The sequence below is a fragment of the Nothoprocta perdicaria genome, unplaced genomic scaffold (assembly GCF_003342845.1).
Source record: "Nothoprocta perdicaria isolate Ctin4 unplaced genomic scaffold, notPer1 scaffold_152, whole genome shotgun sequence".
Lineage (NCBI taxonomy): Eukaryota > Metazoa > Chordata > Aves > Tinamiformes > Tinamidae > Nothoprocta > Nothoprocta perdicaria.
In genome coordinates, this window is record NW_020454672.1 from 120314 (window position 1) to 146458 (window position 26145).

General features: G+C 38.8%; 1 protein-coding gene across 7 annotated transcripts in view; it reads left to right on the forward strand.

The window, feature by feature from the left end:
- The window catches only part of PICALM (phosphatidylinositol binding clathrin assembly protein), a 68425-nt gene extending 42731 nt beyond the window's left edge, over positions 1–25694 (forward strand). The window contains exons 12-23 of one of the 7 annotated variants that reach the window (XM_026034937.1): positions 676–776; positions 5666–5815; positions 7642–7722; positions 10661–10768; positions 11730–11861; positions 11946–11976; positions 12353–12452; positions 13740–13763; positions 15963–16022; positions 17907–18011; positions 23356–23458; positions 24429–25694. In XM_026034937.1, coding sequence (XP_025890722.1) covers positions 676–776; positions 5666–5815; positions 7642–7722; positions 10661–10768; positions 11730–11861; positions 11946–11976; positions 12353–12452; positions 13740–13763; positions 15963–16022; positions 17907–18011; positions 23356–23448 — 985 coding nt within the window. In that variant the 3' untranslated portion in view covers positions 23449–23458; positions 24429–25694. The remainder of the gene's footprint in view (positions 1–675; positions 777–5665; positions 5816–7641; positions 7723–10660; positions 10769–11729; positions 11862–11945; positions 11977–12352; positions 12453–13739; positions 13764–15962; positions 16023–17906; positions 18012–23355; positions 23459–24428) is intronic. The other 6 variants (XM_026034938.1, XM_026034939.1, XM_026034940.1 and 3 more) reach the window with 6 other exon arrangements.
- The last annotated feature ends 451 nt before the right edge of the window (positions 25695–26145 follow it).

A 26145-nucleotide genomic window follows, 5' to 3' on the forward strand; every position in this document is an offset into this window, starting at 1 on the left:
AGATGTTCCTGTTGGACTCTTGATGTCCTTGCAGCAGTTATGTTTCCCTTTTCATTTTTGTGTGATGTTCTTGGCCTTACATTTTCTTTGTGGTAGTCCAAAAGATGCATTTAAATGACTTGTCATCCACATAACTCAGTCTCAGTCTAGCAGTGAGCAGTGTAAAGGCTTCTCCCCCTTCCCTCAGTTGTTTAATAGGTAGGAGATGTAGGCAGTTTCTCAGCAGTGGCAAGTGGAAAGACATGTGAGTTGTGGAWTTTAGATCTAATATTCTTCGGTGGGGGGAGACCCATTGAATGAAGTTTTGAAAGTTGGAATTTACCCCAATTTTAACACAGTTAGTGATTTCATGAAATTATTTTACAAGTTGTTGAAGATCATTGAATTTCAGCTACTTCAGCCCTGGAATTAGAGTGTAAGGAAAACTGTGTGGCTGGTTATGTYTGAATCTTAGCTTTGGAAGAGTCATTTAGCATGACAGAGAACTTAACTTGTTAAATTTACATTTTTAGTGTCATAGAAAAGAATTAAATTCAGTAATTACTTGATTTTAGTTTAGTCATATCTGATAAATGCATAGCAAAGTTTTCATAGCAGTTGCCAGTTGTTAGCATTTTCCTTATATTGAAAATTATTTCATGAAGTTCAAACAGTTATCTTAATTTGTCTTTATAGCACATCAAAGCTGCCAAATGATCTGCTTGATTTGCAGCCAACTTTTCATCCATCTGTGCAKCCTATATCTGCTGCTCCACAAGTAGGAAGTACCTGGGGAGGTAAGGATTRTAAAATGGATGTGGCTTGTATTTATTATAGCTGTACTTCCCTCGCTGTTTCTCCTAGTGCATGGGCTATTTCTTCCTTAAAAGCAGAAAACTTCATGGAAAGCAAAGACAAGCTATGAGTGGATCAAGGGAATTGGGGGTGGGGGAGACAATTCCAAGTATCGGTTAAAATAATGTGAATGCCYGAGTGCCTGAGGTGATTACAAAGAGATGATTATTCTGATACCAGAATAATTGGTAAAAAATTGTTGACTGCATTAGCCGCATAATTATTGTCCTCTTAAGTGAGCCATTAGAGAGAAATTTAGCTGAGAGAGGTCGTAATTCTATGGGGTCTGTCAGCCCATGTGGCACTGTGTACTTGAGTACAGAATTTTCAAATTCACAGATTGAGACTGAAAAAGTAAAACAAGTTGACAGTGTTACTGGTAGTAATACAGAAGACCTGGAAAAGGMGGCAATAGCTTGGCAAATCCACATAGAAAACAAAAGCAAGAATTACATATTGAAAACAGAGGCACCTCTTTGAAATCCTTCAGAGGATTTGGGATAAACTGCCATATTTACCTACTTATTTACAGAAGCCAATTAGAAGACATCTGTGCTRTTTGTGAACTGAAGAGCTGAAACTGGAGTCTCCTCTGTGACTTTTTCAGAGTAGCCAGATTACCATTCTGCTTTGCTGCAAGGATGAACTGAGTGAATCATTCTACTGATCATTCTACTGATATAGGCAAGCCTGTAAACCAGGGAGGCGAGGCAGGCGGGTTCCTGCAAGTCATTAGCAAGATTATTCATTCAGACACTATTGGAGCATTAATCATTTACTCAAAGCTTCCACTTTGCTGCTTTGCAGGGTTCTGGAATGCTCTGGGTGGAAGTAACAGTTACTGGTTGTCTGCAGCGTTGTTAATACTGCTGGAGCATTAATAATCCTCAAGTTAATAGTCTTTAAAATGTTTCTTCTTACTTTTCTCTTAATGGCACTTAGTAAAATAGTTAACTTTRGAACTAAGTAGCTATTTTCAGGTTGATTTCTGTAAAACAGAAACTTGCTAAAATACTTCTTTGAGGTGTAAATGTGTTACTGGCATCAGAAAGTCTCATAGGCTTTGATAGATGACACTGTTTTCTGAAAACTTTCTCCACTGTCTTTATTTCATAAGCTGTAGYTTTTCCACACGTCTTTCTGGTTAGCTAACATCTTCACAATAACTAATGTACATATTCTACTTTCCTGTTTATTTTTGTGTCCTTGCACTGTGTACTTTTTCTCATTTGTTTGTAAAAGTTGCACAACATTGAGTGATGTGGCAATATTAATGTGTCATAGCTTCAAAAATGAATAGAAGTAGCTTACYCCGTCTTTTAATTTTGCTGATCAGAGCATCTTTTGAGAAGGAGGCAGTACAGAGGATATCAAGTTATGCATATGAATTTCAATATTCTAGATGCTTAGTCTTTAGAAATGAAGAAGGATGTTTCAGCTCATCTTGTCTGCTTTCTGAAATATATCTGCCATTTCAGCACATCTTAATTTTCTAATGGGAGGTGAACAGAAAATTACCTTCTTCTCAAAGGTCATATCGCAGTCTAGTGTCTCTTTTATTAGCAACCTGAAATTTAGTTAGAAACCCTGTCAATGTTTTTTTTTTCAATGTTACAAAGTATTCCTAGCAACAATTCTTCTATCACTGATATATATGCTGTACTATTAACACATTACTAAAACCTTTTAAGATTAAACTAATGAAGAAGTTTTCAGATTGTCCACTGAAGTTTAGTCAAAATTCTGGGATCGCTATTCTYGTCTCACCTTTCTTGCAGAAAACAAAAAGCTATTCATTTTTTTTTCAATCYTGAACACCCATTTCACACAGGTGAGGTAGATCAGAAGTGTTTTGCACATTTTACAGATGGGGAGATCTGAGCAATTAACTGACTTGTCCAAAGACATACGGCAAATCAGCAGCAAAGCCAAGAGTGGAACCTGCACTATTTCCAGTCCTGTGCTGTAACCACTGCACAGCATCCCTCCCTTATGTAATTCTCTGACATGATGCTATTTCTATTTGGTGTATATGGTGACTTTAAAGAACAGAGTATCAGTCTGACTTCAAAGGAAAGTAAGCCTAGAATTAGTTACTATTAATTTTTTTTTTTTTTTTTTTTTTTTTTCAGCAAGTCTTAGGTATGTAATAGCAGGATGAGCCGTGAAAAGAGTATTATATTTGGATTGCTTTCTTTGAACTTCTAGTTCAAATACCACTAGTGCTCAGGGGATTAAAGACTCCCAGAGAATGTGTTACATAGGTAAATTGAGAATTTACARTTTTTGCAAACTGTAAGAATTGTCATAGGGAAGAATGCTTTGTCACTCTTGTCCCAAATAAAATACTTCTAACTGGTAACTTAAAGGTGAGTTTGAAAAATTCAAATGACTTTTAGACACACCTGAATCATTAAAGGTTAATTATAGCCTCAAGGTGCAGAGTGCTTCCCACTGACACAAACAGATGCTGTGTGTTCAAAGATGGGCTTTAGAAATTTGAAGAATTGCTTCAGAGAGCAAATCTGAGAGATGACAGTTTCTTAACCTGTGTATACAGGAATATACATTACCTATGCCAAAATATTTTTTTTTTAAGTTGCCTTGGCCAGGAAATGAAGGAATCAGCATCCCTAACAGTGTTCAGCAAATGTGTAGATGACGCACTTAGGAACATGGTTTAACAGCAATGGTGTTGAAGAGCTTACAGTTGATTTGACAGCCTTTTCCAACATAATTCTGTGATTCTATCAGCTTTGAGAATTTTTGACCCAGGCACAATCTGAACACTCCAGCTAGAACCAGCAGGTCAAGCTGGGACTCTGGGAGAAGCTGAAAACACGTTATAGTATCACAATGCGTCTGCCAACTTATGGCTGCCTTGTGTTGTCTTGCCAAGTCAGAGCATATGAAATTCCATGTGCAGCTTTGGAATTTGAGACCAGAATGTTATCTGGCAATGCAATTTTCCTATGGAGTGCACATGTAGAAGAATTCCAGTGGACAGTAGTTTCTAACAGATAGAGTAAAGCTTTCTGAATTTCTTCTCCTATTSTTTTGTGAGTTCGTTATTTGGATTGCGTGAAGACCATGCTTACTGTGTTTGAGTTGCTGTATCTGCCGGTTACCTAAACTTCAAGATCAAAACACATAGATCCCCTTGGAAGTAATCACAGCCTGAACTATGCTGTTTTTCAACTTTGTGTCAATTAAAAGRATCAGAAGAATGTGAAGCTGCAACTGAAACAGCCAGGATGAACTGTTTGAAGGGTAAACTAACCTGTCTTATTGTTGGAGCTCATTGTTCTACAGCTCCTGGAACAAGATTCATAGCAGAAAATAACTATGCAAGGTGCCTATGGCAGGTGTTTTACATGTCCAAAAGTAGGTAGTAATACTAGTCTTTAAAACATACCTAAGATTATCTAATAGCARTAAAATATATTTTGCAATGCAATATTAGCACATGGTGCTTATTCTTTACTCACCATCGGCTGTTTTTATTCTTCTTACAAGCTACTTCAGTTAYTCTTGAGATGTAGCCAGATAATCTAGAAGAAAAGTTAGCTCTTTGTTGTGCAAGGTGACATAAGCCCACAGAAAATCGAAGTACCTATAAGCCTGCAAATAACTGCATTTATGGCTACAAAATTTCATTTTCTTTAGGACTTACAAGTGGCTGGATGTTACCTCTTCTCGAGTTGCATGGGATTTAAAGCTAAGAACTGAGAGATTGGATTTGGGCAGGGATGTAACTCCTGCAAATCTAATTAAGCAGATTTCACTTAAGATTTATATGCAATGAAAACAGGCTCTTAAAGCACATTGTTTTTTTTCTCAGTGACTTGATTATAGCTGCCTCCCCTATCTTATTTACAGGATATTACAGAATAAGAGTATTGTAGCTTGGCAGTGCTACATTCCCATATCATTTTCCCAAGAAAACTTGGAACTCTCCTATCGAACTCTGGAAGTTACTCACATAAGTTTTGTTTTCCTCCTTCCCCCTATATTGTTTGGTAAGGAGCATTGGGTTGCCCACTGGCTGTTGCCMCCTTGAAAAGGTGAGATTTTACTTAGAGCTGATGGTGTCTTAACAAATTTGTTGCAGCTGATGGAATAAGTAGTGAGGAGTGTGGTTTTGTCATCATATCTCAGGGTATTTTTGACTCTAGAAAAAATCGTGATGTTTAATGAAATTCAGTTGATCTATAAACAGAATTCTGAGAACAGTAGAGGGATATCTACAGGGTAACAGCTCAATTTTATTCTTTTTAGAGATATTTACCTTAATGTTTTGACAATACAAATAATAAAAATATCTAAGTATGTATTCATATAATATTTTATTATTATTTTCTATTTATTAAAATAATCTTTTAAAATACACCTACAATGTATTTATTTTTAAAATATCTGTAGGGTAATGTTTCCTAGAAGCCTCCCTTAGCATTTGGGGTCTGGTTGTGTTAGAGGAGGTTCAGTGTTTCAGACAACTTGTTTTCAGTGTCAGGATACAAATGAGTGAAGTAAAAACTGACTGTTCACTGACTTTACAAAACATACCCTGGGAAATACATGACTTAGGCAACCAAGATAGAATAAATTAAAGTAACTGTTTAGTTGATATCGGTAGTATTTCTCTGGAGCGGAGAATGGCTAATTCTGGACAATTTTAAATTAAACAACCAGGTCACGTCAAATTTAGATTTGTCAAGAGAAGACTTCCTGCGCTCTTCAAATCTCTTGTTCCTACTCGAGACCTGAGAAGTAACATGTGACTAAATCTATCTCCCTTTTCTTCTTTCTCTTGCTCTCTGGAATTGAACAGATCCTTTTTCTGCTACTGTTGATAGTGTTGATGATGCCATTCCAAACCTAAATCCTTTCCTTACAAAAACTAACGATGCTGCTCATCTGTCTGTGTCTTCTGATGTATCTACTTTCACCAGTAGGACACCCACACATGAAATGTTTGTTGGTAAAGTACCATTTTAAACTAACTTATTTTCTTCATTCTAGTTTCTAGAGTATATCTGTGGATCTTTTTAGAAACTAAACCTAGTTTTTTGGGGATGATTTTGGTCTGTTTTAGAACTTGATTAAGAATTGTGATAAAATCTGTACTGAATACCTAGCTGGTATTCTTGCTATACATGTTCTTGGAACATGTAAAGGAACTTAAAATTGCGAGACAGGCAGTTGCGTCCATGTATTTTTTTACTTACTTTTTAATTAAAAAATATTGTTTTAATTTTTAATTAAAGTCCCTTGTATTTGGGTGTAAAAATAAAGGAAAACAATGCTGACCTCAATGTTCCTAGAGTGTTAGAAAATTCTCTTTAACTAGGAGATTAATCCAACTTTTTTTGTTAGAGCATGTATTTTCCCCTGTAATAGCAACGAAACTGATGAAAGCCCCTGTGTTTTTGATACGTGGTCTTCTCAACCTCTTTACCTAATAGGCAGCATTTCTAAAGAGGCAAATCTTTAGACAATTAAAAAACTTTTGATGTGTTTCAGCGTGGCTGTCGTTACAAGTCTTTCTAAAACGTCTGTTGGTGAGAGCACATAGTAATTGGATTACTTTTTAGTATGAAGAGTCTCGGGATAAGAATCAGAGTAATTACATGTCAGCTTGCTTTGCTAAGTGAAGTTAGATTGGACGACAGGCTTGTCTTGCTGCACCAAATGGTTTTCATTTTGCAGTTTGAACCCTATTAGAGGAATCCAGAGCCCCCAAGGACAAAACTCAAGCTTCATGACACCTACATCTTGTCATTCTGACTAGTTTTCTTGCTCATCTCTGATTAGTGGAGAGAAGGAGTGTTGAGAGCACAGGACTCATTGTGAGCTGCTTTTCTGAATTCCCAGGGAAGATTAGCTGGTTAAGGCAATAATTTTGAAATATGCTAAGCTGGTAACACACAATATTAATCCTGCTTGTGCTTCTAATCAGCGTTTCCCATGCTTGCAGTAGAATTACTGTGGTAGCATGCAAACATGGAATGATCATCTAAGATGATGCTTTTTTTTTTTTTTTTTTTAGGGGGGAATTCATGTTTTTTTAATTTATTTATGGAGGGTGGGTAGGAAGGTTGGTCATTCTGCACTTGCACAAAGGGCTGCAGACAAGGCCAGGTGGGGCCTTGTGAAGCTCACAGCTCTCCATGGCCTTCAGAAGACAACCTGGAAGTGAGTGCACATGGATGGCCTGAACACATCGCCTTCCCTTCCAGGGTCTCCTTCTAAGATACAGAACCAAATATTAATTATTCTTGCTGACAAATTGATCTGTAAAATGTAAATGCAGTTTTAGTGTCTAGCCCAAAGAGCTATGSTAATGCAAATGTGGACTTAAACTAATTCTTTCTGGTTCTTTAGATCATTACAATCCATTTACTGAACTAAATCCCTTTGTGGCAACCAAATATGAATCCACTGTTGGGCTCTATCGTTATACTTCAGGTATAAGAGAAATGCCTTGAAGCTTTTACACTCATGTCTCCAAAGGGTGTAAAACATGGCATTTACTTTGGGGAAAAAATATATATCCCATGATAGCTGTAATTTTGAAGCTGTACTTTTTCCCTTTTGTGTTAGATAATGTAAACTTGTTTCTTAGTGTATGTCTGATGTATTTAACTGTTGCCTCCGTGTTACTTGACTTTATGTAGTTTTGTAGCGTGACTTTGAGCTGAAATTGTTATTATTTTTTATAGMAAATTAAAAGTATATCTTGGTTCTCTTTCTGTAACTGCCTCTTCTCCTTTCTGGCTTTCTCTCTTGTGCCATATGCCCTGTCAGATTCTTTTTGTGGTCCTCAAGCTTACCCTAACGCTTCTCATTTCCGCAATGAGCCTTCTTCTGTAGCTGGTCTATTCGGAGGTAGGTAATGGGATGCACAGATGTTTGAACGTATTGTGTACCTCSAGCTAGTAGTTAAGCTCATGTTAGCTACAGAAGTCTCTTTTATGTTGGCTCCAGTTTGGATTCATACAGCGCTGCTTATGTGAGATGTCTTACAAATGGTTTACCTTTTATTTCATTCTGCACTAACCTAATGCTTATTTAGCCGAACTGTAATATGAGTGTCTCCAGCTGGGTGAATCAGTTGGTTTATATTGTTACATACCAAATGAAAGACTTATATGTTCCAGTCTTGTCGCCCTACCCTACCTTATTGGTTTAAAATAAAGGGGTTTGGATGTTCTSACTGCATTTGGCCTTTCTCTTACAGCTCTTTCTAATCCTATTGCAAAGCTTTGTGTTAGTTGAGGGCACTGTTCAAAGACAGCAGSTACATTAACTTGCAGGTTGATCACTTGTGCAGCTGTGCAACGCCTGTGCAGTGGCCCATGCAATGCTGYTCCAGGGCTACCATGTTCACATGGCTTAGGTGGCCTGTGACAGGAACGTTCCGTGTTCAGGCTGGCTTAGATAACTTATTAACTTTGCTGCCATGCAAGGTTTAGGAATATCCTGTGTGGTGTGTCGAGGAGGTGATGCCTCCAGGCTCTATAAAGGCACATTTTGCTGTAGTGTCTTTGACTAGAAACTAGGTAGACCAGTTTAGTGAAATGATCTAACTACTGTGATTCTGCACTTTACATGTCCAAAAAGTAGAAAGGTTGCTATCTGGCAATTCCCGTTGTTTTGTTCTCTCAGTAGGAAGGTAACTTCAATAAAAATAGGATAAAAATAGTGCTTTTATTTTGCATCTTTTGCAATATCCATGTTAGACAAGATGTTCTGGATTGATGAGGAAAGRCTGAGCAAGCTGGGCCGATTTGGCCTGAAGAAGAGAAGCTTGAGAAGGGATCTGATCAACATGTACWAACAYCTGAGGGGAGAATGTAGAGAGGAGGGGGCCAAACTCTTCCCGGTGGTGGCCAGTGAAGTTGTAAACCCAGGCAGTTCCATCTCCATGTGAGGAAGAGCTTCTTCACTATGAGGGTGACAGAGCCCTGGAAGAGGCTGCCCAGGSAGGTTGTGGAGTCTCCTTCTCTGGAGATCTTCCAAACCTGCCTGGATGCAACCAGGTGCCCCATGCTCTGGGTGTCCCTGCTGGAGCAGGGGTTGGACTAGATGATCTCTAGAGGTCCCTTCCAACCTCAACCATTCTGTGACTCTATGTGATTAGGAGCAGCATTTGTTCTTTTCACTCAGACTGACTCAGATGAGTCCCATGTATGAGTCCCACTTTGCCTTCTGGCTCATCTAGTTAGCTTCGTACAGCTTGAAACTTCTTAAAGTACGAGAACAGAAGATTTTTTTGTAGCAGTTAAGTCATCAATTTTCTAAAGAAAGGCACGAGCCGTTACAAGTCAAGATTCCTGTTTAYGCAGATGTGATTTTTGAGAGTACATCCCTATCAAAGGAATTCTGATCTGCAGTTCAGAGTTTGTGAAATGGTTTGTTACAACTTGATAGCATACGTACTATAAACATACTCATTTTGTTTATCTTCTGTCATTTCCCATATCAGTGCTTCCGTTTTCTTGCTATACATTGTTCAAAACTCTGATCTGCTGTAATAAAAGGTAAATTGTTTAAGTGCTTCAGACTGTTTTGCTTCAAGTTGAGCTGTATGTTCCTTTGAGACAAATAGGATTGGAAGGAACAGGGGATCCAAACTGGGTTCTTCTATGAGGTTTATATTCAAGAAAGCATCCTAAAGTTACTAATTTTCAGATGAAATACAGTTTACTGAAGGAAGGTAGTAAAGGTGAATTAARCTATCACAGCAAGCCAAAATCAACACCAAGCATTTTCTGTTAGTTGTTTCTGTCCACTGAAATATTTTATTGTTGAAGCCATTGTGATCCTCTTTTTTTTTTCCATACCATCAATGTTCATTATAAATCAGAAAAAACTTCTTTACAAGTTGCATTGGATTCTTTGATGCTTCTCCTATAAAGGAATAGCCACAACTGTAATTGCCTGAACATCAAGATGGTCTGGATGCTCTAAGTATGTATGCATAGACTTGTATGCATAAATATAAATATAGAATAAAGAAGAATAAAATAAGAAATAACAACAAAAATTAGAAACAAGTCAATATTTTTGCACTGCTACACCATCAACTTTTGGTGTAATAGTAGTGTTAAACAGGTAGTGCTTTGCAATAAAGTGTTGTCAAAATAGAAAGAGGGATRTGTATGTGGAAATACTTGACCAGCAGATTACATCTATTTTACTGATGCACCAAAAGAGTGAATAAATAAATTTTGACAAGAATGGAAGTTAAAACTTCCACTATCTTGCCAAATTACTGGAAACTTCATTGCTAAATATGCAAAATGTGCATCTAAAAAGGCCTAATGCTGAAATAAATTATTTGTGATTAATTYTAATGTATTTATATTGGTATTATTTTTATATAGAGGAGTAGCTGCTACATATTAGTAAGGTATCTTGCCCTAGTGTAGGTCTTGCTCCAGGTGTAGCTAAGAGAGAGCTACTAAAGCAGTATAAAAGATGGAAGAAATAATCCTCAGGTAATTTTGAAGAAGATTGTAAAAGACTGAAAGATTTTCGTGCAAGAAAAGTGCAGAAGTGCACGGCAGAAATGCAATGGCTTGTTATTATTTTTTAATTATTCATTGTGAATAACTGGGGGGAAAAAACAAGAACTGTATGAATAGGTAGCCTACAGATTAGCTGAAAGGAAAGAGTCTTTGGAGGAGTAACTTTCTGCAGTACTTGAATAATCACACCTTTTTTTTGGTTTGTCATGCATAAGGAAGGTGGATTTATGGGAAATGCTATATAAAAACTATAAAAACCTTTAATAGTTTTTTTTTTTTTTTTCCCTTGCCAGGGTTCACCCCTTCTCCCGTTGCTCAACCACAGCCATCAGCTGGCCTTAATGTTGACTTTGAGTCCGTGTTTGGAAACAAGTCTTCGAATGTTGTTCTAGATTCTGGTGGTAAGATACTTAAATCGATGACATTCGTCCTTTTTCTTACTCTTGAGACATGAAGCTCTTCAATCTCTATTTACTGATATTACTGTGACAGTGTTCCAGCTGGAGAAAGGAAAGCTGACTGAAAAGGTCAATAGTGGCCGCCTTCATCCATAATTTTAACTAGATAATCGAACAACACTTCCATAATTTTAATTAGATAATCAAATAACATTTCCATAATGACTGTTTCTGTGTGAACTGTGCTAAAATGTGTATGTTGATACCATTCAGTTGAATATTTCATGTGTGTAAAACTATACACAGTGAATAACCACCTCTGTTTTTGCATGCTGTCAACTGAAATTGTCTGTATTTGTAAAGTGTGCTCATAAGAGGTAGAGCTAAAGCTGCTTTTTAATTTTCTACAGCTGTGCAACATCTGCTGTGCCTTATTCTTTGAATGTGGAGATTTTTCAGGAAAAGATCACATAAGATTAACTCTGTGTGTTTGACAATTTATTAAAATTGCATCTTGAGTAGCCTTTTTGTCCTTTTGAACATGTGGAGAATAGATGTTCTCTGGTCTTYTGACACTGCTTTTTTGACTCTGAACTCTTTGATCAATCCAGAGATATGCAAAAAGCAAAATCATGCATTTTGATAAGACCTAAATTCTCTAGGTCTTTTTGGTTTTGCATTTGGATTGCTTTGTAGTTGTAGTGAATCTATTGCATCTAARTCACTTGTCTGTATGTTAGACTAGTTAAAATGAAATCTCAAAATAGCAATTCCTTTCTGTAGTAACTAGCTCATATATGCAGACGCCTAATTATTTTAACCCCCATGTGATTTGCAGCATTACTGCGTTAAGTTTCATCTTTTAASCTTTGTGCTGAGCTTGCTTTTTCTTTAAGTGAATGTGACATCATTAATGGACTGCTTATTGTTTAAGTCATTTTTTTCTTTTTTCTCTCATCATAAGGTTTTGATGAATTAGGTGGTCTCCTAAAACCAACAGTGGCCTCCCAAAACCAGAGTCTTCCAGTTGCCAAAGTACCACCTAACAAATTAGTGTCAGATGACCTGGATTCGTCTTTAGCCAATCTTGTAGGCAGTAAGTATTAAACACTAGCARGTGGATGCTTAATTACTTGAAATGAATAGAATTGCAATAATATCTTTYTCTATTTTGTCACAGATTTGGGCATTGGAAATGGAACTACTAAAAAGTGAGTATTCTTAATCAAAACCTGCAAATTTTGTAAATTAGAAAAGAATAGTAAGAATTAGTAGAATTTTAGGGAAGAATGAGTTGTAACCCATAAACAATAACTTAATGTTTAACAATGCAAAGCATCTGCCTGGAATAGTGCTTTTCTTAGATGAGATTGCAAAATTGCCAACATAGCTTAAAAGTGACCCTATGCTCAGTGGTTGTGACAGTGACAAGATGTCCTGACTTCWGTCCCCCATTTCTTTCAGGCTTTGCATATATTTAAGAAATCAGTTTGTCAAAATGCTTTCAAGAAGGAATGCTTAGTGTTTATYAGAGGGAGATTTTTAAGCAAATCCAGAATTTTCTAATGATTCTTAATTTTATTTAAGTGATGTAAATTGGACTCAGCCTGGTGAAAAGAAACTAACAGGTGGTTCCAACTGGCAGCCCAAAATTGCACCTACCACTGCATGGAATGCACCAACATTGGTAAGCAAATACTTATTTTAAAGAAGTTGTCATTTAAGTAGTGACACTACTATGTAAGAGAGAAATTTACAGATAATCTATAGTTGCAGTGGAAGGGCAGTGGGATTTCAACTATTTCAGGCAGGTATTTCACTGAACTRATACAAAACTGACCTAAAGGAGCATTAGGGTATGTCAATCCTGCACTGCTTTACAAGGCTTAGCTTGCTCTGAGGTGAGAGTCCAGCTTTATTAATTGATACATGGACTATTTTAATGCAGGTCAATTTGGTCACCAGCTGAACTTTCCCTATTTTATAGTACTTATAGTACTTATAGTAACTTATAGTACTATAGTACTATATATAGTACTTATAGTAACTTATAGTGGTGGGGTTTGTTTGTTTAATGAAATGATCTGTTCTTTAAGTATCAGTTAAAAGGAAGCATAAGGGTTTACAGGAGTAGTTTTCACAATGCTAATGAAACGTTTTCTACATGTGAATTCTCCTCAACGCTTTTCACCTGGGACTTTGTACACTGACAGAATATGTAGTAAAAGGTTGCCTGGGATCTATTRCATCTGACTGAATGACTGGGGGATGCAGAATTGACAATTTAATATAATGCTGCAGGTTTGGAAAGAGAAAAGTCATCTCTCCAGATGTGCTGCAGTTTCCCTAGAGGTTGGCCCTTATTAGCTGAGGTCCCTTATAGAGGGGGAAACATTTGGATGCATCACTGAAATAAGGGTAGATGCTGTAGAAACCAYAATCTATTTGCGTGCTTAGTGACTAGTGGTTTGAGTTTGTGTGCTTGATCTGTTAAATAACTTGTCTTGTATATACATGTTCTTGTAAGTCATTACCCTAAACAGATTTTGTTGTTTAGAGATACTGTTGAGACACTTCTTTCTGCAAAAGCTTTATATTGAAAAATCTTAAAATAAAAGTAATTTGGGGGGGAAAAACAAAACTTTTGTTTTGCTCTGCTGGTCTATTTATTGTGGACTTGCTGCTGCTTGCTAAATAAATATGCTTTTGAAAACAAGGCCTTCTTGTCTTTGGAAAAAAAAGGCATATACCAAATAAATGGACTATGCAAAACAGAATTCCAGGCCTGCTAGCAATGACAGTATCATGAAACGTGTGCTGCTTCAGTAAATGACTTGAATTACAAGAATGTGTTGGGGTAGACATTCAGTGTATTTGTGAACTAAAATGCTCTCTATGTATATTCTGTTGTGTAAGTACTTGCTTCTAATCCAGTGTTATTGCATTATGTAATTGTTTTCCCTGGGAAATACAGAATGGCATGCATTTTCCACAATACGTAAGTGAAACAACCCACAGCCTTTTTGCAATCAACTGGCATGCTGATATTAACCACTGCTGCAGCAGAATCTCATAACCTTCTTGCTATTTACACATTTCTCATTTTAAAAATCTTTGGTGTGCCGAAAATTGGAGCTTTTTCTAGCATATACCAACTTCATAGGTGTTCTGCAGGCTCTTGGTTCGAATGATGGCATGGGAAATACCCAAATTATTTTTCCTCGCTTCCAACTGTACCATTTGCTGGCAGAGAGCTGGGGTGTGTGTCTGTGCTGCCTTTGCTGCACTTGGTGAATATTGAATGAAGACAAGGTGTTTGTGTTTGAATAACTGCATGAAATCTCACAGGCTTCTGTTATACTTGGCACTTGATCCACCTTGATGATAGATTCTGAATTTTTGTTTATTTTAGTGGGGAGAGACCAATATATCATTAATACACACCTAAAATAAGTAAATCCATATTGACAGTTTGCCAGTGGTAAGCAATAAATAACCTGGGCTTGCCGTTGGAGAAATGTAACCTTTTATATCAAGGGATTTTCTTGTTATAACAACAGTGATATTGGTCTTTCCCTGTATCCTGTTTTCATTACAGGGTAACTCTGTAAATAAAGGACAGTAGGTCCATATTTGAGCATTCAAAAATATTTGTAGTCAGCATGTTTTGTATGTGCATAGCCATGAATACACAAAGAAACTTAAAAAAGAAATAAAAATTCTTAAATGCTAAACCATCTAGAGCATGTGTGATCAGGGATTATTTATTTTTATAGCACTTAATGCTGACAACTGGCTGCTGTCTGTGACAAGGCAGCTGGTAGCTTAGAACTGGATTCAGCAGCAGCTCTACTCATGTCCTGTCCCTGGTGTTTATCTCCTTCATTGATCTAATATTACAGATAATCTGTTGCTTTTCTGGTTGTTTCTTTTCCCGTATCAAAAAGCTGCATATGCCAAAAGACATAATGTCTTTGACCAGTTGTGAAATGTAATCTCTACATCAAAGAACATGCAAGTTGGGCTGCTGCTTTTAAAGAGACTAACAAGAGGTGGAGCGGATAGACAGCAGCAAGTAACCTGAATATTCGTCAGCACTAAACTACAGTGCAGCATAACTCTTTTTTGTCCCTGTAAAAGTGAATGCTAACACGGAAAGTGGCTTGTGAAACTACAAAACAAGGAATGTGGCTATGCTGGGAAGAATTATCTTTAATATATTCTTCTACAGCTTTTTTTCTAAGAGCTATCAGTTGGTTATATAGACTGCTAAATTGTGCACAAAATGCAGTTTCAGCCCAGATTTTCTCTGTTGATGAAGGGTTTTTTTTTGCAACTTTATAAAAATTAATTTTGAGCTTAATACAAACATCTGCAAAATGTTAAGAGGATTTTTAATCTTTTTGAATTGCATGCTAGAGCAGATACTCTTAGAGCAGATATTTTAGGTGGAAGAGAGGGAATGGGAAGTAGCAGCTTCACTTGTTCCACCTYGATACAAACAGTTTCTGGAGCTCTGTCCCCTTTAGTGTTAGTGCACAATACCACTGTAGCTTTAGAACTAATGATTAATCCTATCATCTATATTGACTTTGAGGCTGAACAAAAGCCAGGCCAAGGCAGCTCTCTTACCTTACCACCCCTTAGATGTTAGAGGTGGTGCTAAAGCAGGGTAAGAAAATCCCCATCACATCTACCTGCTGGCTAAAAAAAAAAAAGAATAACTACACGAGCAGGAGCAATTTGGCTTTTGAAATTTCCTCCCTTGGGATTCCTCCCACACCATTATTTCTGATTTTGAAAGTTAAATGTGTATAACTCCTGTGCTGCAAGGCACATTTCCCTTTCTTCGTCTTTTCTAAAGTTGTTTATAGAGATATCCTAGTACGTTCTCTAAACAGAACACTGAGAATTGTAGTTGCCAATTTACATTAGTCAGCCAGTATCCTAATGCATTAACAGCAAATACATAATTACGTGTTTACTGAGATCTTCTAGAAGCTTTAGTTTAGGTGTTACATTGGATTGAAGATAATTCAGATGCACTTTAGCACAAGGCTCCAAGTTCTTTTAAGCACAGTATTCCCTCTTTGCTCTCTCCATAACTGGTGACTTGCTGCAGTTGACTCCAGAGCAGCGAGTCTCCGGCGTGCGGTTGGTTCCTCTTTCCGCTGATCCTGTTTTCCTTTTGCCTTAGGCCCCGCCTGTAATGGCCTATCCTGCCACGACGCCAACGGGAATGATGGGCTACGGGATGGTAAGTGGGACTTGCTGTGGATGCTCTGGCTGCTTATGGCAGGGAGAGCATCGAGTGTGCCAGCAGGGGCTTCTCCGAATTACTTTTTTTATTCTTTTTTTATTTATTTATTTTTATTAATTTTTTGCTCAAGTCTGAATTCCAGCCCTCTTGGTTGTTCTTCACTAAGTGAATAAATCCCATTTTTTGCAGTAGTGCAGGTTTGTCTGAAATCCAAGTCTACCCGTTCTTCACTAATCCAACCTTAACTTTTTTTTTTTTAAACAGTATCTATTCGTGGTAGGCTTTTTCAGTGTAGAAATAAGTGTACCATATAAATAGAGCTGCACTCACAATAGGAATATTTGAGGTGAAACCACCCTTAGATACTTGCTTATCCCAGCAAAATATACCTGCAGTGGTACCTGCCATGTTTCATGTGTTCACACCGTTGTGGTCGTGGTGGTGTCAATTGGGAACTGCATCTCTTCATTAAACACAGAAGTCCTATTGCCAAGCCAGAGTCCTTTTGCTGGAATCCAAATTCCTGTCTGTTGCTCTACGCAACTTTTCAAAGTCTTCATCTTCTTGGTCCTTTTTTTTTTTTTAATATTAAAATGATGTGCCTTAACTCTGCTTTATTAATAYAGAGTTGTTGATGTAGCCGAGCTCTTCTAGGTGAATAAAGGGTAGAAAAATTTCTTGGAGCAATTACTCTGTTAAACAATTTGCAGAGCTATATAATAGAAATCACCTAAAAGRCTTCATATAATCAAATTAGGTCCACAATTTGGAACATCCATGTATTTCCTCAGTGAACAACAAAAGCTCTGGGTCTGCTTGATTTCATGCTACTCACCAGTCTGCTCCTGCAGTAGGTTCTGTGCAGAGTTGTTGTGGTTATTTTAAACTACTAGCAGTGCTAGTTCAGATTTAACCTGCACTACTTTGCACTACAGATATGAAGTTCTACAATAAGAACTGGAGAAGGTGACATGTTCTGAGCCTGTGTATTTCCTAATACAGCTCTCACCATGGGTTTTAAATTCAATTCAATACGTATAACACTAGGGTTCTTTGAAATTTTGACNAAAAAGCAATAATAAGTACCGCAGGGTTGTAGCTATGATCACCTCTAAAGAGAGGCCCAGTAGCAAGCCCTTCTATCAGTGAGGGCTAACAGTTATTCTAACTTTTCCTGTAAGGTATTTTCATTGGGGTCGGTTTGGTGAACGAGTTCTCCATTGGTTTTTGGAGCTTGCTTGGCATGGTGAAAGGAGTACTAGGATTTGTCAAGGAAAATCTGCTTGAAATGGAACTGCTTGGCAGCACTGCTGCTGGATTTCAACCTAAGCCTGGGCAAAACACCAAAAGCAGCAGAAGAGATGAGAGTTTAAGTACAATTAAACCTTTTTTCTAAGACCATTAGTATGTGTTAAACTCTTAATTTGGCTCAGTTGCAATCTCAATAACACTTTAGCTGTATTGTGTAATGAATTAACATTATTTTTACATATAGTTTACTTATTGTACATGCATGTAGTTTCCATATTTTCTTGAGGTCTCAGTCTGCTCTGCACTGATAATCGTAAAATGGTCATGTTGTGCTTTCAGAGGCTTGAAGGGGAAGTATTGTCAGACCTCGAGGCATCTTAGTGTTCCAGATGTAGGAGGWGGTAGCAGAAGCTTTAATGTACTTAGTCCTTAACATGAATATTCCTTAAAAAGACTGTAGTTTTCTTTCTAATAACCTTATTTGCAAAATACTTCAGCAACAGCTTTTGTGATTGCATGTATCAAATCTAAACAAGACATTTACCACTTTSCTCCCCCCACATTTCTCTCCTGAACTGTTTGTGGTACGTTAATATTTTGTGTGATCTGATGTTGTCTGGGTTTTTTTAGCCGTCGCAGATGGGAGGCATACCAGTAATGACACAGCCAACTTTAATATACAGCCAGCCAGTCATGAGACCACCAAACCCTTTTGGCCCTGTACCAGGAGCACAGGTGGGTATATTTAATAATTAATACTATGATCTGATGATCATACCTGATCCAGAGGTGTTTAAAAGAAGAAAATTAATACTACTGTATGTTGAAGAAATCTATTGCTCAAGCCTGCTGATTATGARAGGATTCTTTCTTTGCTGCTTATTTCCAGTTTGGTGTCATAAAGCTTGTTCTATAAAAGCAAAGAAAGGATAGTATTTAAGCCTTTTTCTTTACCCCTTCATCCCTGTGATGCTGGAACATGACTGCCTTCCTCTGTACTTTAGCAAAAGGATAGTACCAGTCACACACATGTGTTGTTTGCTAAAGGTGGTCTTGCCCAAAGTTCATGTTCTCTGCTGCTTTTCCTCTAAGGATGACTTTGTGAGACTGAATTATTACAGCTTTTTCTGAATTATGTCTGGCACTAGTTCCCTAACGTGTTATGTTTGCAGAAATAATAGCTTACAAAGTAATATAAGCAGATAATAGGTCTGATACTTCCATAAAATTAAATCTTTGTGAAAGCTGCATGTTTATATTGCAGAATATTGCAGGGGACAAAAAGGGCACACAGACCTTGTAAGTCTGCATTTGTTATAGATGGGTATAGAAAAAACATCATATCAAACTGGGAACACAGTTCCTGAGTGCCACACCTGCATAGCTACTACTGCATGTTTCTCGGTTTTACACCATGTTGGTCTAGTTTTAAGTGTTATATTCTATGAAAGACTTTATATTCCTTTTATTTTTACAGAAAATAAAAATTTACAGTCTGGTAAAGAGATCCAGTAGCTCTACAAATCACTATGACCTTTCCATATTAAACAAGTGTGTCCCTTAAATAGYGTGTCCCTTAAACTGCCTGCTCTTCTGCTTCTCATGAAAGGTTCGTAACCCATGTACTGGAATATGTGTGTTCTGAAGGGGTTCTCTGATGTCTAGCTTGGCAATCTGAGAAAAGACCTTTCAAATAACCATTTTTTAAATTTGTATCTCTTTGTGTCTTGCAAGCTTGAAACTCATTTTTTTCAGCTATTCGTGACACAAAAATAGATTTTAGTGTGAAGAGCTCAACAAGAACTTGCACACTTTCATACTATTTTTAGTACATGCTAAGATCAGAGAATCCCCAAGGTAGGAAGGGACCTTTAGAGATCATCTAGTCCAACCACCCCTGCATACGCAGGGTCACCTAGAGCAGGTGTCACAGGGTGGCATCCAGGCAGGTTTTGAAGACCTCGAGAAAAGGAGACTCCACAGCCTCTCTGGGCAGCTTGTTTTAGTGTTTTCTCTATCAAGAAATTTTTCCTTAAATTCCTGTGGAACTTCTGGTGCTTCAGTTTATGGCAGTTTCCCCTTGTCCTGTTGCTCTTTGAGTTGAAGGTAGTCATGGTTGTTCAGTGSAGCTAGAGGTGGAGTCGGCTTTAGAGGGTGTGTTGGAACTGTGGTATTAACCATGTGTGTTTTCACTTGTCACTTAAATGGATTTTACCAAAGTTCGTATTGTACTTCATGGGTGGTTGTACTTCATGAGGACTGTGTTGGGATCTCATGAAGAGCTCTGTTTTTAATTGCAGGTGGCTGTTTAAAGAAACATATATATTACTTCATTTAGTTATATTAGGATACATGCCTGTGTTTAAAGGAAAAATGTGTATGTGCAATACAGGACATAGCACTGAATAAACACTGAAGTTGTGTAACTTGAACTTTGCTTCACACATGGCATTACCCTTTGATAGTGTAACAAACAGAGGTTCTTCCTTTCTGAACTAAATATTATTTAAATATTCAAGTTAAAACTTATGAATTCAGTGACTGGTCTGTTGGATTTTTCCCCCCTCCTTCTGTGGAGGAGGAAGGAAGGGTTGAGACTCTTGACTGCTGGCTACTTTTTTTCTCCACTGCCTTAATCCTATCCTTAATGTCAGTGGTTGTTAGGGGCTGCTAGTGGGCAGTATGTCCAGCTTCTGCCTGGAAATGGCTRGGCTCAAGCTTTAGGTAAAAAGGATACATTAGGCTTCTAGAGCTAGAAATTCAGGTATCTATTTACTTCCTCTTGGACCTCAGCCAGCTGCTTGTGGACTTACTGTCACTTCAGGTAAATGACTAGTTTTTTGTTTGTTTGTTTGTTTGTTTTTCATGGGGCTTCTCCACTTTTTCACAGAAAACCCGTAGTGCTTAGCACACTTAATTAGAGAGCAAGTGAGATGCTTGAGAATAAGCATTTTCTAAAGCATCAGTTGGGAAATGCTACTTTCAAAAACCTTGTTCCTGCTTGGCTCACTAAGCTAAATCAGTTGTGAACAGAGAGGTAAGTGTGAGCACTTAGGTGGGGCTTTCTGCTTCATTGCAGTCACAGGGCTTGGTCTAGGTTGAATCCCAGCTGACTGTCAAAACAGGTTTGATTATCACAAGAATGGAGTTGTATTGAAAGGACACGGTTTGGTTCAGCCTTTACTGTGACCTGTAAGGTTCCCCTGAGACAACCAGTCCATTTTCACAGGTGTTAAGTTTTCAGAGGCCCAATGTCAGTAAGGCCGCTTAAATAAAACAAAGGCTGTTCTTCTTACACAGTAGAGATACGAGTTACTATTCTGTTGCTACAGAGAGGCATTACCATGATATTACATGGAATATCAGCATGCTTAATTTGTTTGTATTTGTTCTTCTTTGAAATCACTTATCTTGCGTAATCAAGTCTGTAATGATTGTTTTGTATCATAGCAGAACAGCAGACTTTCTTCATAATGAAATATATGGTGCTACCCCCARCAACGAGAATAGTCTGTGCAGTGTRACTGAGTTATTTTAGCTGAGACTAAATAATTTCAGTTGAGTGAGGGGGAAAAAAATGCATGTTCAGCCCCATCCACAGCCCTGAGCTGCTAACTAATACAAAATGATAGAAAACAGACAAATCTGGATTACGATTTCTGGCTGTACCAAATGCAGGTGTGACTTGTATAGAGTGCACACAGCCTTAGGAGTAGAAGCAGGTGGGTAGCCAACATTTTAAATCTTAAAACTATCCTGCTTATTGTTAATGTTTATGTGAATTGTAACAGCATAATTGTTAGCATCCTTGTAGATGCTGAAATGAGCAAGTTCCTTCAAAGCTGTGGATAAACGTGCTGTTACCTTCAGGACGGAGCGATGCCAGAGAGCAGACTTGAATGTACCAAAAGGGGCACCCGTAAGCCTAAAGCATGTGCTCAAAGAGCCTCACAGACTTGTGCGGTGTGTGAAACCAGGACCAATGATCTGCATCAAAAATAAAGTTACGAYGTGGTTGGTTGGAGCTACTTTAACTGATGCTGTGGAGCTTTTTGCCTTTGCTGGAAGCAGTGGAGTGTCCATTGTTCATGGTCTGGTCCAGCTCCATCGTGTTTCAAAAGACAGTTGTGTGGGTCAGGAAGGGAGCCCCATCCACAGGTCTGRTCCTGCTAATGCTAGAGAAACTTGTGGCCTGTGCAGTGTCTTAGATAAGCTTTTTTTTTCCTGAGAAAACTGCCAAGGTAGGTTGTAGCTTTTCAAAAATTTTTATAAACAGTCTTAGATGTACTCCACTCAAATAATTTAGTCACAGTGAGTATTCAAGATGCAGTCCTGATAGATATTAGATACRGCCTAGGAAATCATGTGCTCCTGGGGTTTTTTGATTTCTGATCAGCAGAGGAATCTTGTTAAAATACACATTTACTGTAGGATCCTGCATCTGAATGTGGCTGGAATATCTGGGAAGCAACACTGTCCTGGCTTCTGCACAATTTAACCTGAAGAGGCTTCCAAACATTTCACCTATGTCTCTGCTCCCACGCTAATAACACTGCACAGATGACAGAGCTTCAAACCTACCAGGCTTCCACACTGCTTTCAAACTGGGACATTTCTTTGGACTGGAGGTCAATTGGAGATTTGCTAGCTCAATTTAACAGGGTTCTTAATTTGTAGCACTCCCATTTGGTCAGAATTGAGCATGAAGAAGAGGAACAGCATGAAATGGAGGCAGCCGAGGGCAGGTTGTGCCAAAGCTGTGTCTCTCTTGGCCTTTCACAGCCAAATCCTGGAGAGCGGTGGGATGTGGGTGGGCGCCGGCTTTCCAACGGGAGGAGCTGAGTTGAGGAGACCCCGACATTCCTAAACAGCTTCTCAAGTACTTYCCATTCTGTCTCATGACTCTTCATAATCTGCTTGTAGGGACTGGATCCGAGTGCCCTATAGGTAGTGAGTTCCGGGAGGGGGGTACATGAACATTTCAGTTCAGATAAATGAGCTCTCCATCTCTCCCTGTGATTTTCTGAGGTGAAAACATAAATATGAGAATTACAGATTTGCAGGGGCAGTATGTTCATTCTGGGTACTTGTGCAGGCAGTCCCCATAAGCATGTTCCCCATCGTATGCAGGTCGGTTGACATGCGGTGTTTGATGGCAGTARGTCTCCGTGCAGGGGTGCGAGGTGCAAGTCTGCCCTGGTAAGCTCTTAACGTAGTGGAACCAGCAAAGCAAGAACGGGCTGGTTTTATTTGCAACCACAAAGACGAGTTATGGAAGGGGAGAGGGCAGCGCTGATTTAACAAAGCAGCATTTCTAACTGAGGAAGTGCTGAAAAAGAGGGAGAGGGTTTCAAGACAAGATAAGAAAACATGAACAGCTCCCCCTGCTATTAGAGCTGGCAGGTTATTGGCCCCTTCCAGCAGCAGCTGAAATCTCCTGTCCCCTCTCAGTGTAGGTGAAAGGCAGCAGGCAGTAARTGTGTGTTGGAATAGTACAGCTCGTCATGTGCTTTAAACACCTGGCTGGGGGATGTTATTTTTGTTAAAATGCAGAAATTACTAATCTGAGCTTTCTCRCCTATTTTCTCTCCCCCCGGAATACGTGCTGCCTTCCTGATCTGTAAAATGAGAGCAATTGGCTGCCCCTTTCTATACACAGTATGTTTGTGGGGAAGAACATGCTGAGGGGAGGCTGGGCAGCTGCCGCGCTCTGACCAGACCCCCAGCCTTGTCCCTCTGTGCCCGGGCGTGAGAGCAGAGTGGGGACAGGACAGGAGTGTCAGGCCTGGTTTGTGAATCCTCTTTGGAGGAAAAGCGCGGTGGAGGTGCCAGGTTGTTGGCTTATTTGGCAGAGCCCAGTCAGCTTCCTTTGGAGGGCCGTGTCCCGCTTGTCTCCACATTACACCAACCATTGAAGAGGCTTTCTGTTTTCCATGTGACCAAACACCTCGTTTTAATAGTTGATTTCTGCCCAGTTTGCCTCTTAACCTCCCTTTGTCCTTTCATTACACTTTCAGCTTTCATATTCTGTCATTCTGAGACCTTTTTCTTTCCCTTTCTCTGTCGTCTTTCCTACTAGCTGTCTGCAGCATCCAGCCCTTCCAGTCAGAGTCCTCACAGAGCCTCAGGAAAGGATCCCTTTGCAGAGCTCTCTCTCCAGGATTTCTTGTAGAACAACTTAGGTATTGTCCGTTATTCTGGGGACACGCTGGTTTTGGTGATACGAAACACAGAAGTTCTCACCTGAGCTTTATTGCACTTTAGAAGCAGCTCTAGCCATATTCACGATAATAAAAAAAACAAGTCATGTTGAGTTGGAAGCACTGTGGAAGTGACTTGGAAACTTGATTTGCCCAACGGCAGCAGCTCCAGGGCCGGCACGAGCAGACTCGTGTTTCGCTTCAGCTCACGGCGATAAGGCCGGCCCGATGGCGCCTTCCTGAGATGGAGCTGGCGCCCCCCGTGCTGCAGGCAGGCGGAGGAGCTGCCCGCACCCATGGAGGGTGATGGCCCTTTCATGGGGCACATGTTCAGGGTCCCTGCCCAGCAGCCGTTTCCTTCACACCCGCACTGAACCAGGCGGCTTAAGCCAAGAATTTGCTTTATGCCCAAGTAGACGTTTGGTTTCACAAGTATAAAAGTTACCTCCTTTGGGTGCAGAGTGGAAATCTGGTCAGTGTTTGCCTTTATCATTGAGGAGGGTTAAATGCTACAACGAGGCAAGCTGTGAAWTCCCTGGAGAGCACAGTGCAATGTAATGCAGAGCCTGTTGTGGCATGGAGCAGTCTGCGTTTCTTCCTGTGCTTCCTCTGGACCACAGAGAACTAAAACCTTGGCTGCTGCTTGTAAACATGTTGAGTTGTGCGTTATATTCCAGCTGGTGACAATATTGTATGGATACATATGGGKTTTTTTTTAATGCTTTACGAAATAGCTTAATGCAAACAGATGTACTGAAAAACTTGGGTAGTTGGAAAAACATCCTCCTGGCTTGCCTTGTTTTTCTAATTTTGCATTCTTGCTCATAACTCCAGAACTTCTAGTAGTTTGAATATATGAAGAATGGCAATTTTGAAGATAACATATGACTTCCTCCCTCTGGTTGTGTTGATACCTGGGTATGTTAACACAAAGGTTTTCTAATCTTTACAGATTCAGTTTATGTAACTGTTAGATGGAAGAGAAAGGAACAATTCCAAAAAGATGTGCTCTCCAGTAAACCCTACTTCCAGGAAAAACTGAACTTCAGTCTTTCAAACTCTCCTCTTCCATTAAATGATGCAGTAAAATCATGAAGACCAATGAAGGAACCTGAGGCGCTCCATAGGAACGCATCAGTACACAGTATGAAGCCAAGAATTGCCATGAATTAAGACCAAGATCTGTTTTTTTGTCCTGGTGACTAAATACATCAATACTTTCAGCTTCTAATAATATCCATAATCAGTAACATACAAAGAGAAGCCTTTATTCTGGAAATTAAGATTTGTATTTGGAAATGCTGTCTGGAATGGAGATGTCCTTTACCGTAACTTAAAATAAGACTTTGGGGAGGGGAGGGTCAAATCCTAACTCTTAATTCTGCAGTTACCTTTTCTTCACTCCTCACAAATGTAGGCACAGCAGTAATGGGAATTAACTTTTTTTTTAAAAATAAAAATGTATTAAGTTTGCAGTAGACATTCCTTATGTATTATTGTTTGTATTTATTTATGATTATCAGTTTAACATTAATATTGTATCAAAAAAAACTCCTTATGAAAATAAGTATGGATGTATACAGTATGTCTGATTTTTATCCACAAAGAATGAATCTGATTCAGAATGCTTTTCAGCTGACATACAGAGCACTAAATATTTTAAAGGTCTGAATCTAATGAATTCTCAGTATATATGGGAATTAGGGAAGAGCTGTAAAATGCATTAATCCTTATAGTCAATTCTGTGCCTAGGATTTTGCAAGGGAACAGTTAACTGACTAGAAGAAGCACTACATTTTTAATTCAGCATCAGTGCATTGGGAAGGAACTTTATTGCTTTGTGCTTGGCATGTCATTATTTTTACATCTGACATTATAAGGCCTTTCCAAAATGAATGTGAGGAATTGCTTTCACTTCAAGACTTTCCTTCTTTCCTGTAAAAATGGAAGTAGTGGGGGGGTGGGAGGGAGCCTTTTCATTTGGCTATTGCCATGTTTATGATCATGTACCTTTTAAAAAGCTAAAAGACAAAAAAAGGAGGAAGCAACTTCCTTACATATGTCTAGTGGGAATCTCGTTAATGAATTAATGTAGCACTGTTGATCGGTGCTTTGTGTAAATACATCGTAACTTCTGGGTGGAGAAGGGTCTTCAGAAGGATAGTCAATGATATGAAAGCAATTCTGTACATGAATTAAGCATACTTGCTGCATTGTCTCTGCAGATTCTATTTTTGTTTAAAATATTAAAATGTATGTTAGCAAAAATGGGTGAATTTTCAAATAAAATGCAGCTTCCACAGAACTTTTGTTACGGTATGAAAGTCTAAGGTGCTTTTTCTTTTTTGCTGCTTAAAATGTGCACTGATTGCTTTGTTTACTTAATAAAATATCCAGTCTATTTCCCACGTGCATATTGTATTGCAGGAAGTGCAGCTCTGCGAGCGCCCTGGTGTGTCTGAGGCCTTCCCTGCRGCACTGCAGGGGCCTCCTCTGCCGCATCCCAGCGAGTTGTCTCGTTAACAGCTGCCTTCCTCGCTTAAAATATTCCACTGTCTTCTAGCTCTTCAGAATATTCATTCATGGCACTAAACCACTGTCTGCAAAGCACACACAAATGAAGGCATCTCCCCCAGGCTTCAGCCCTGGTGGTAGTACCAGGGAAGCTT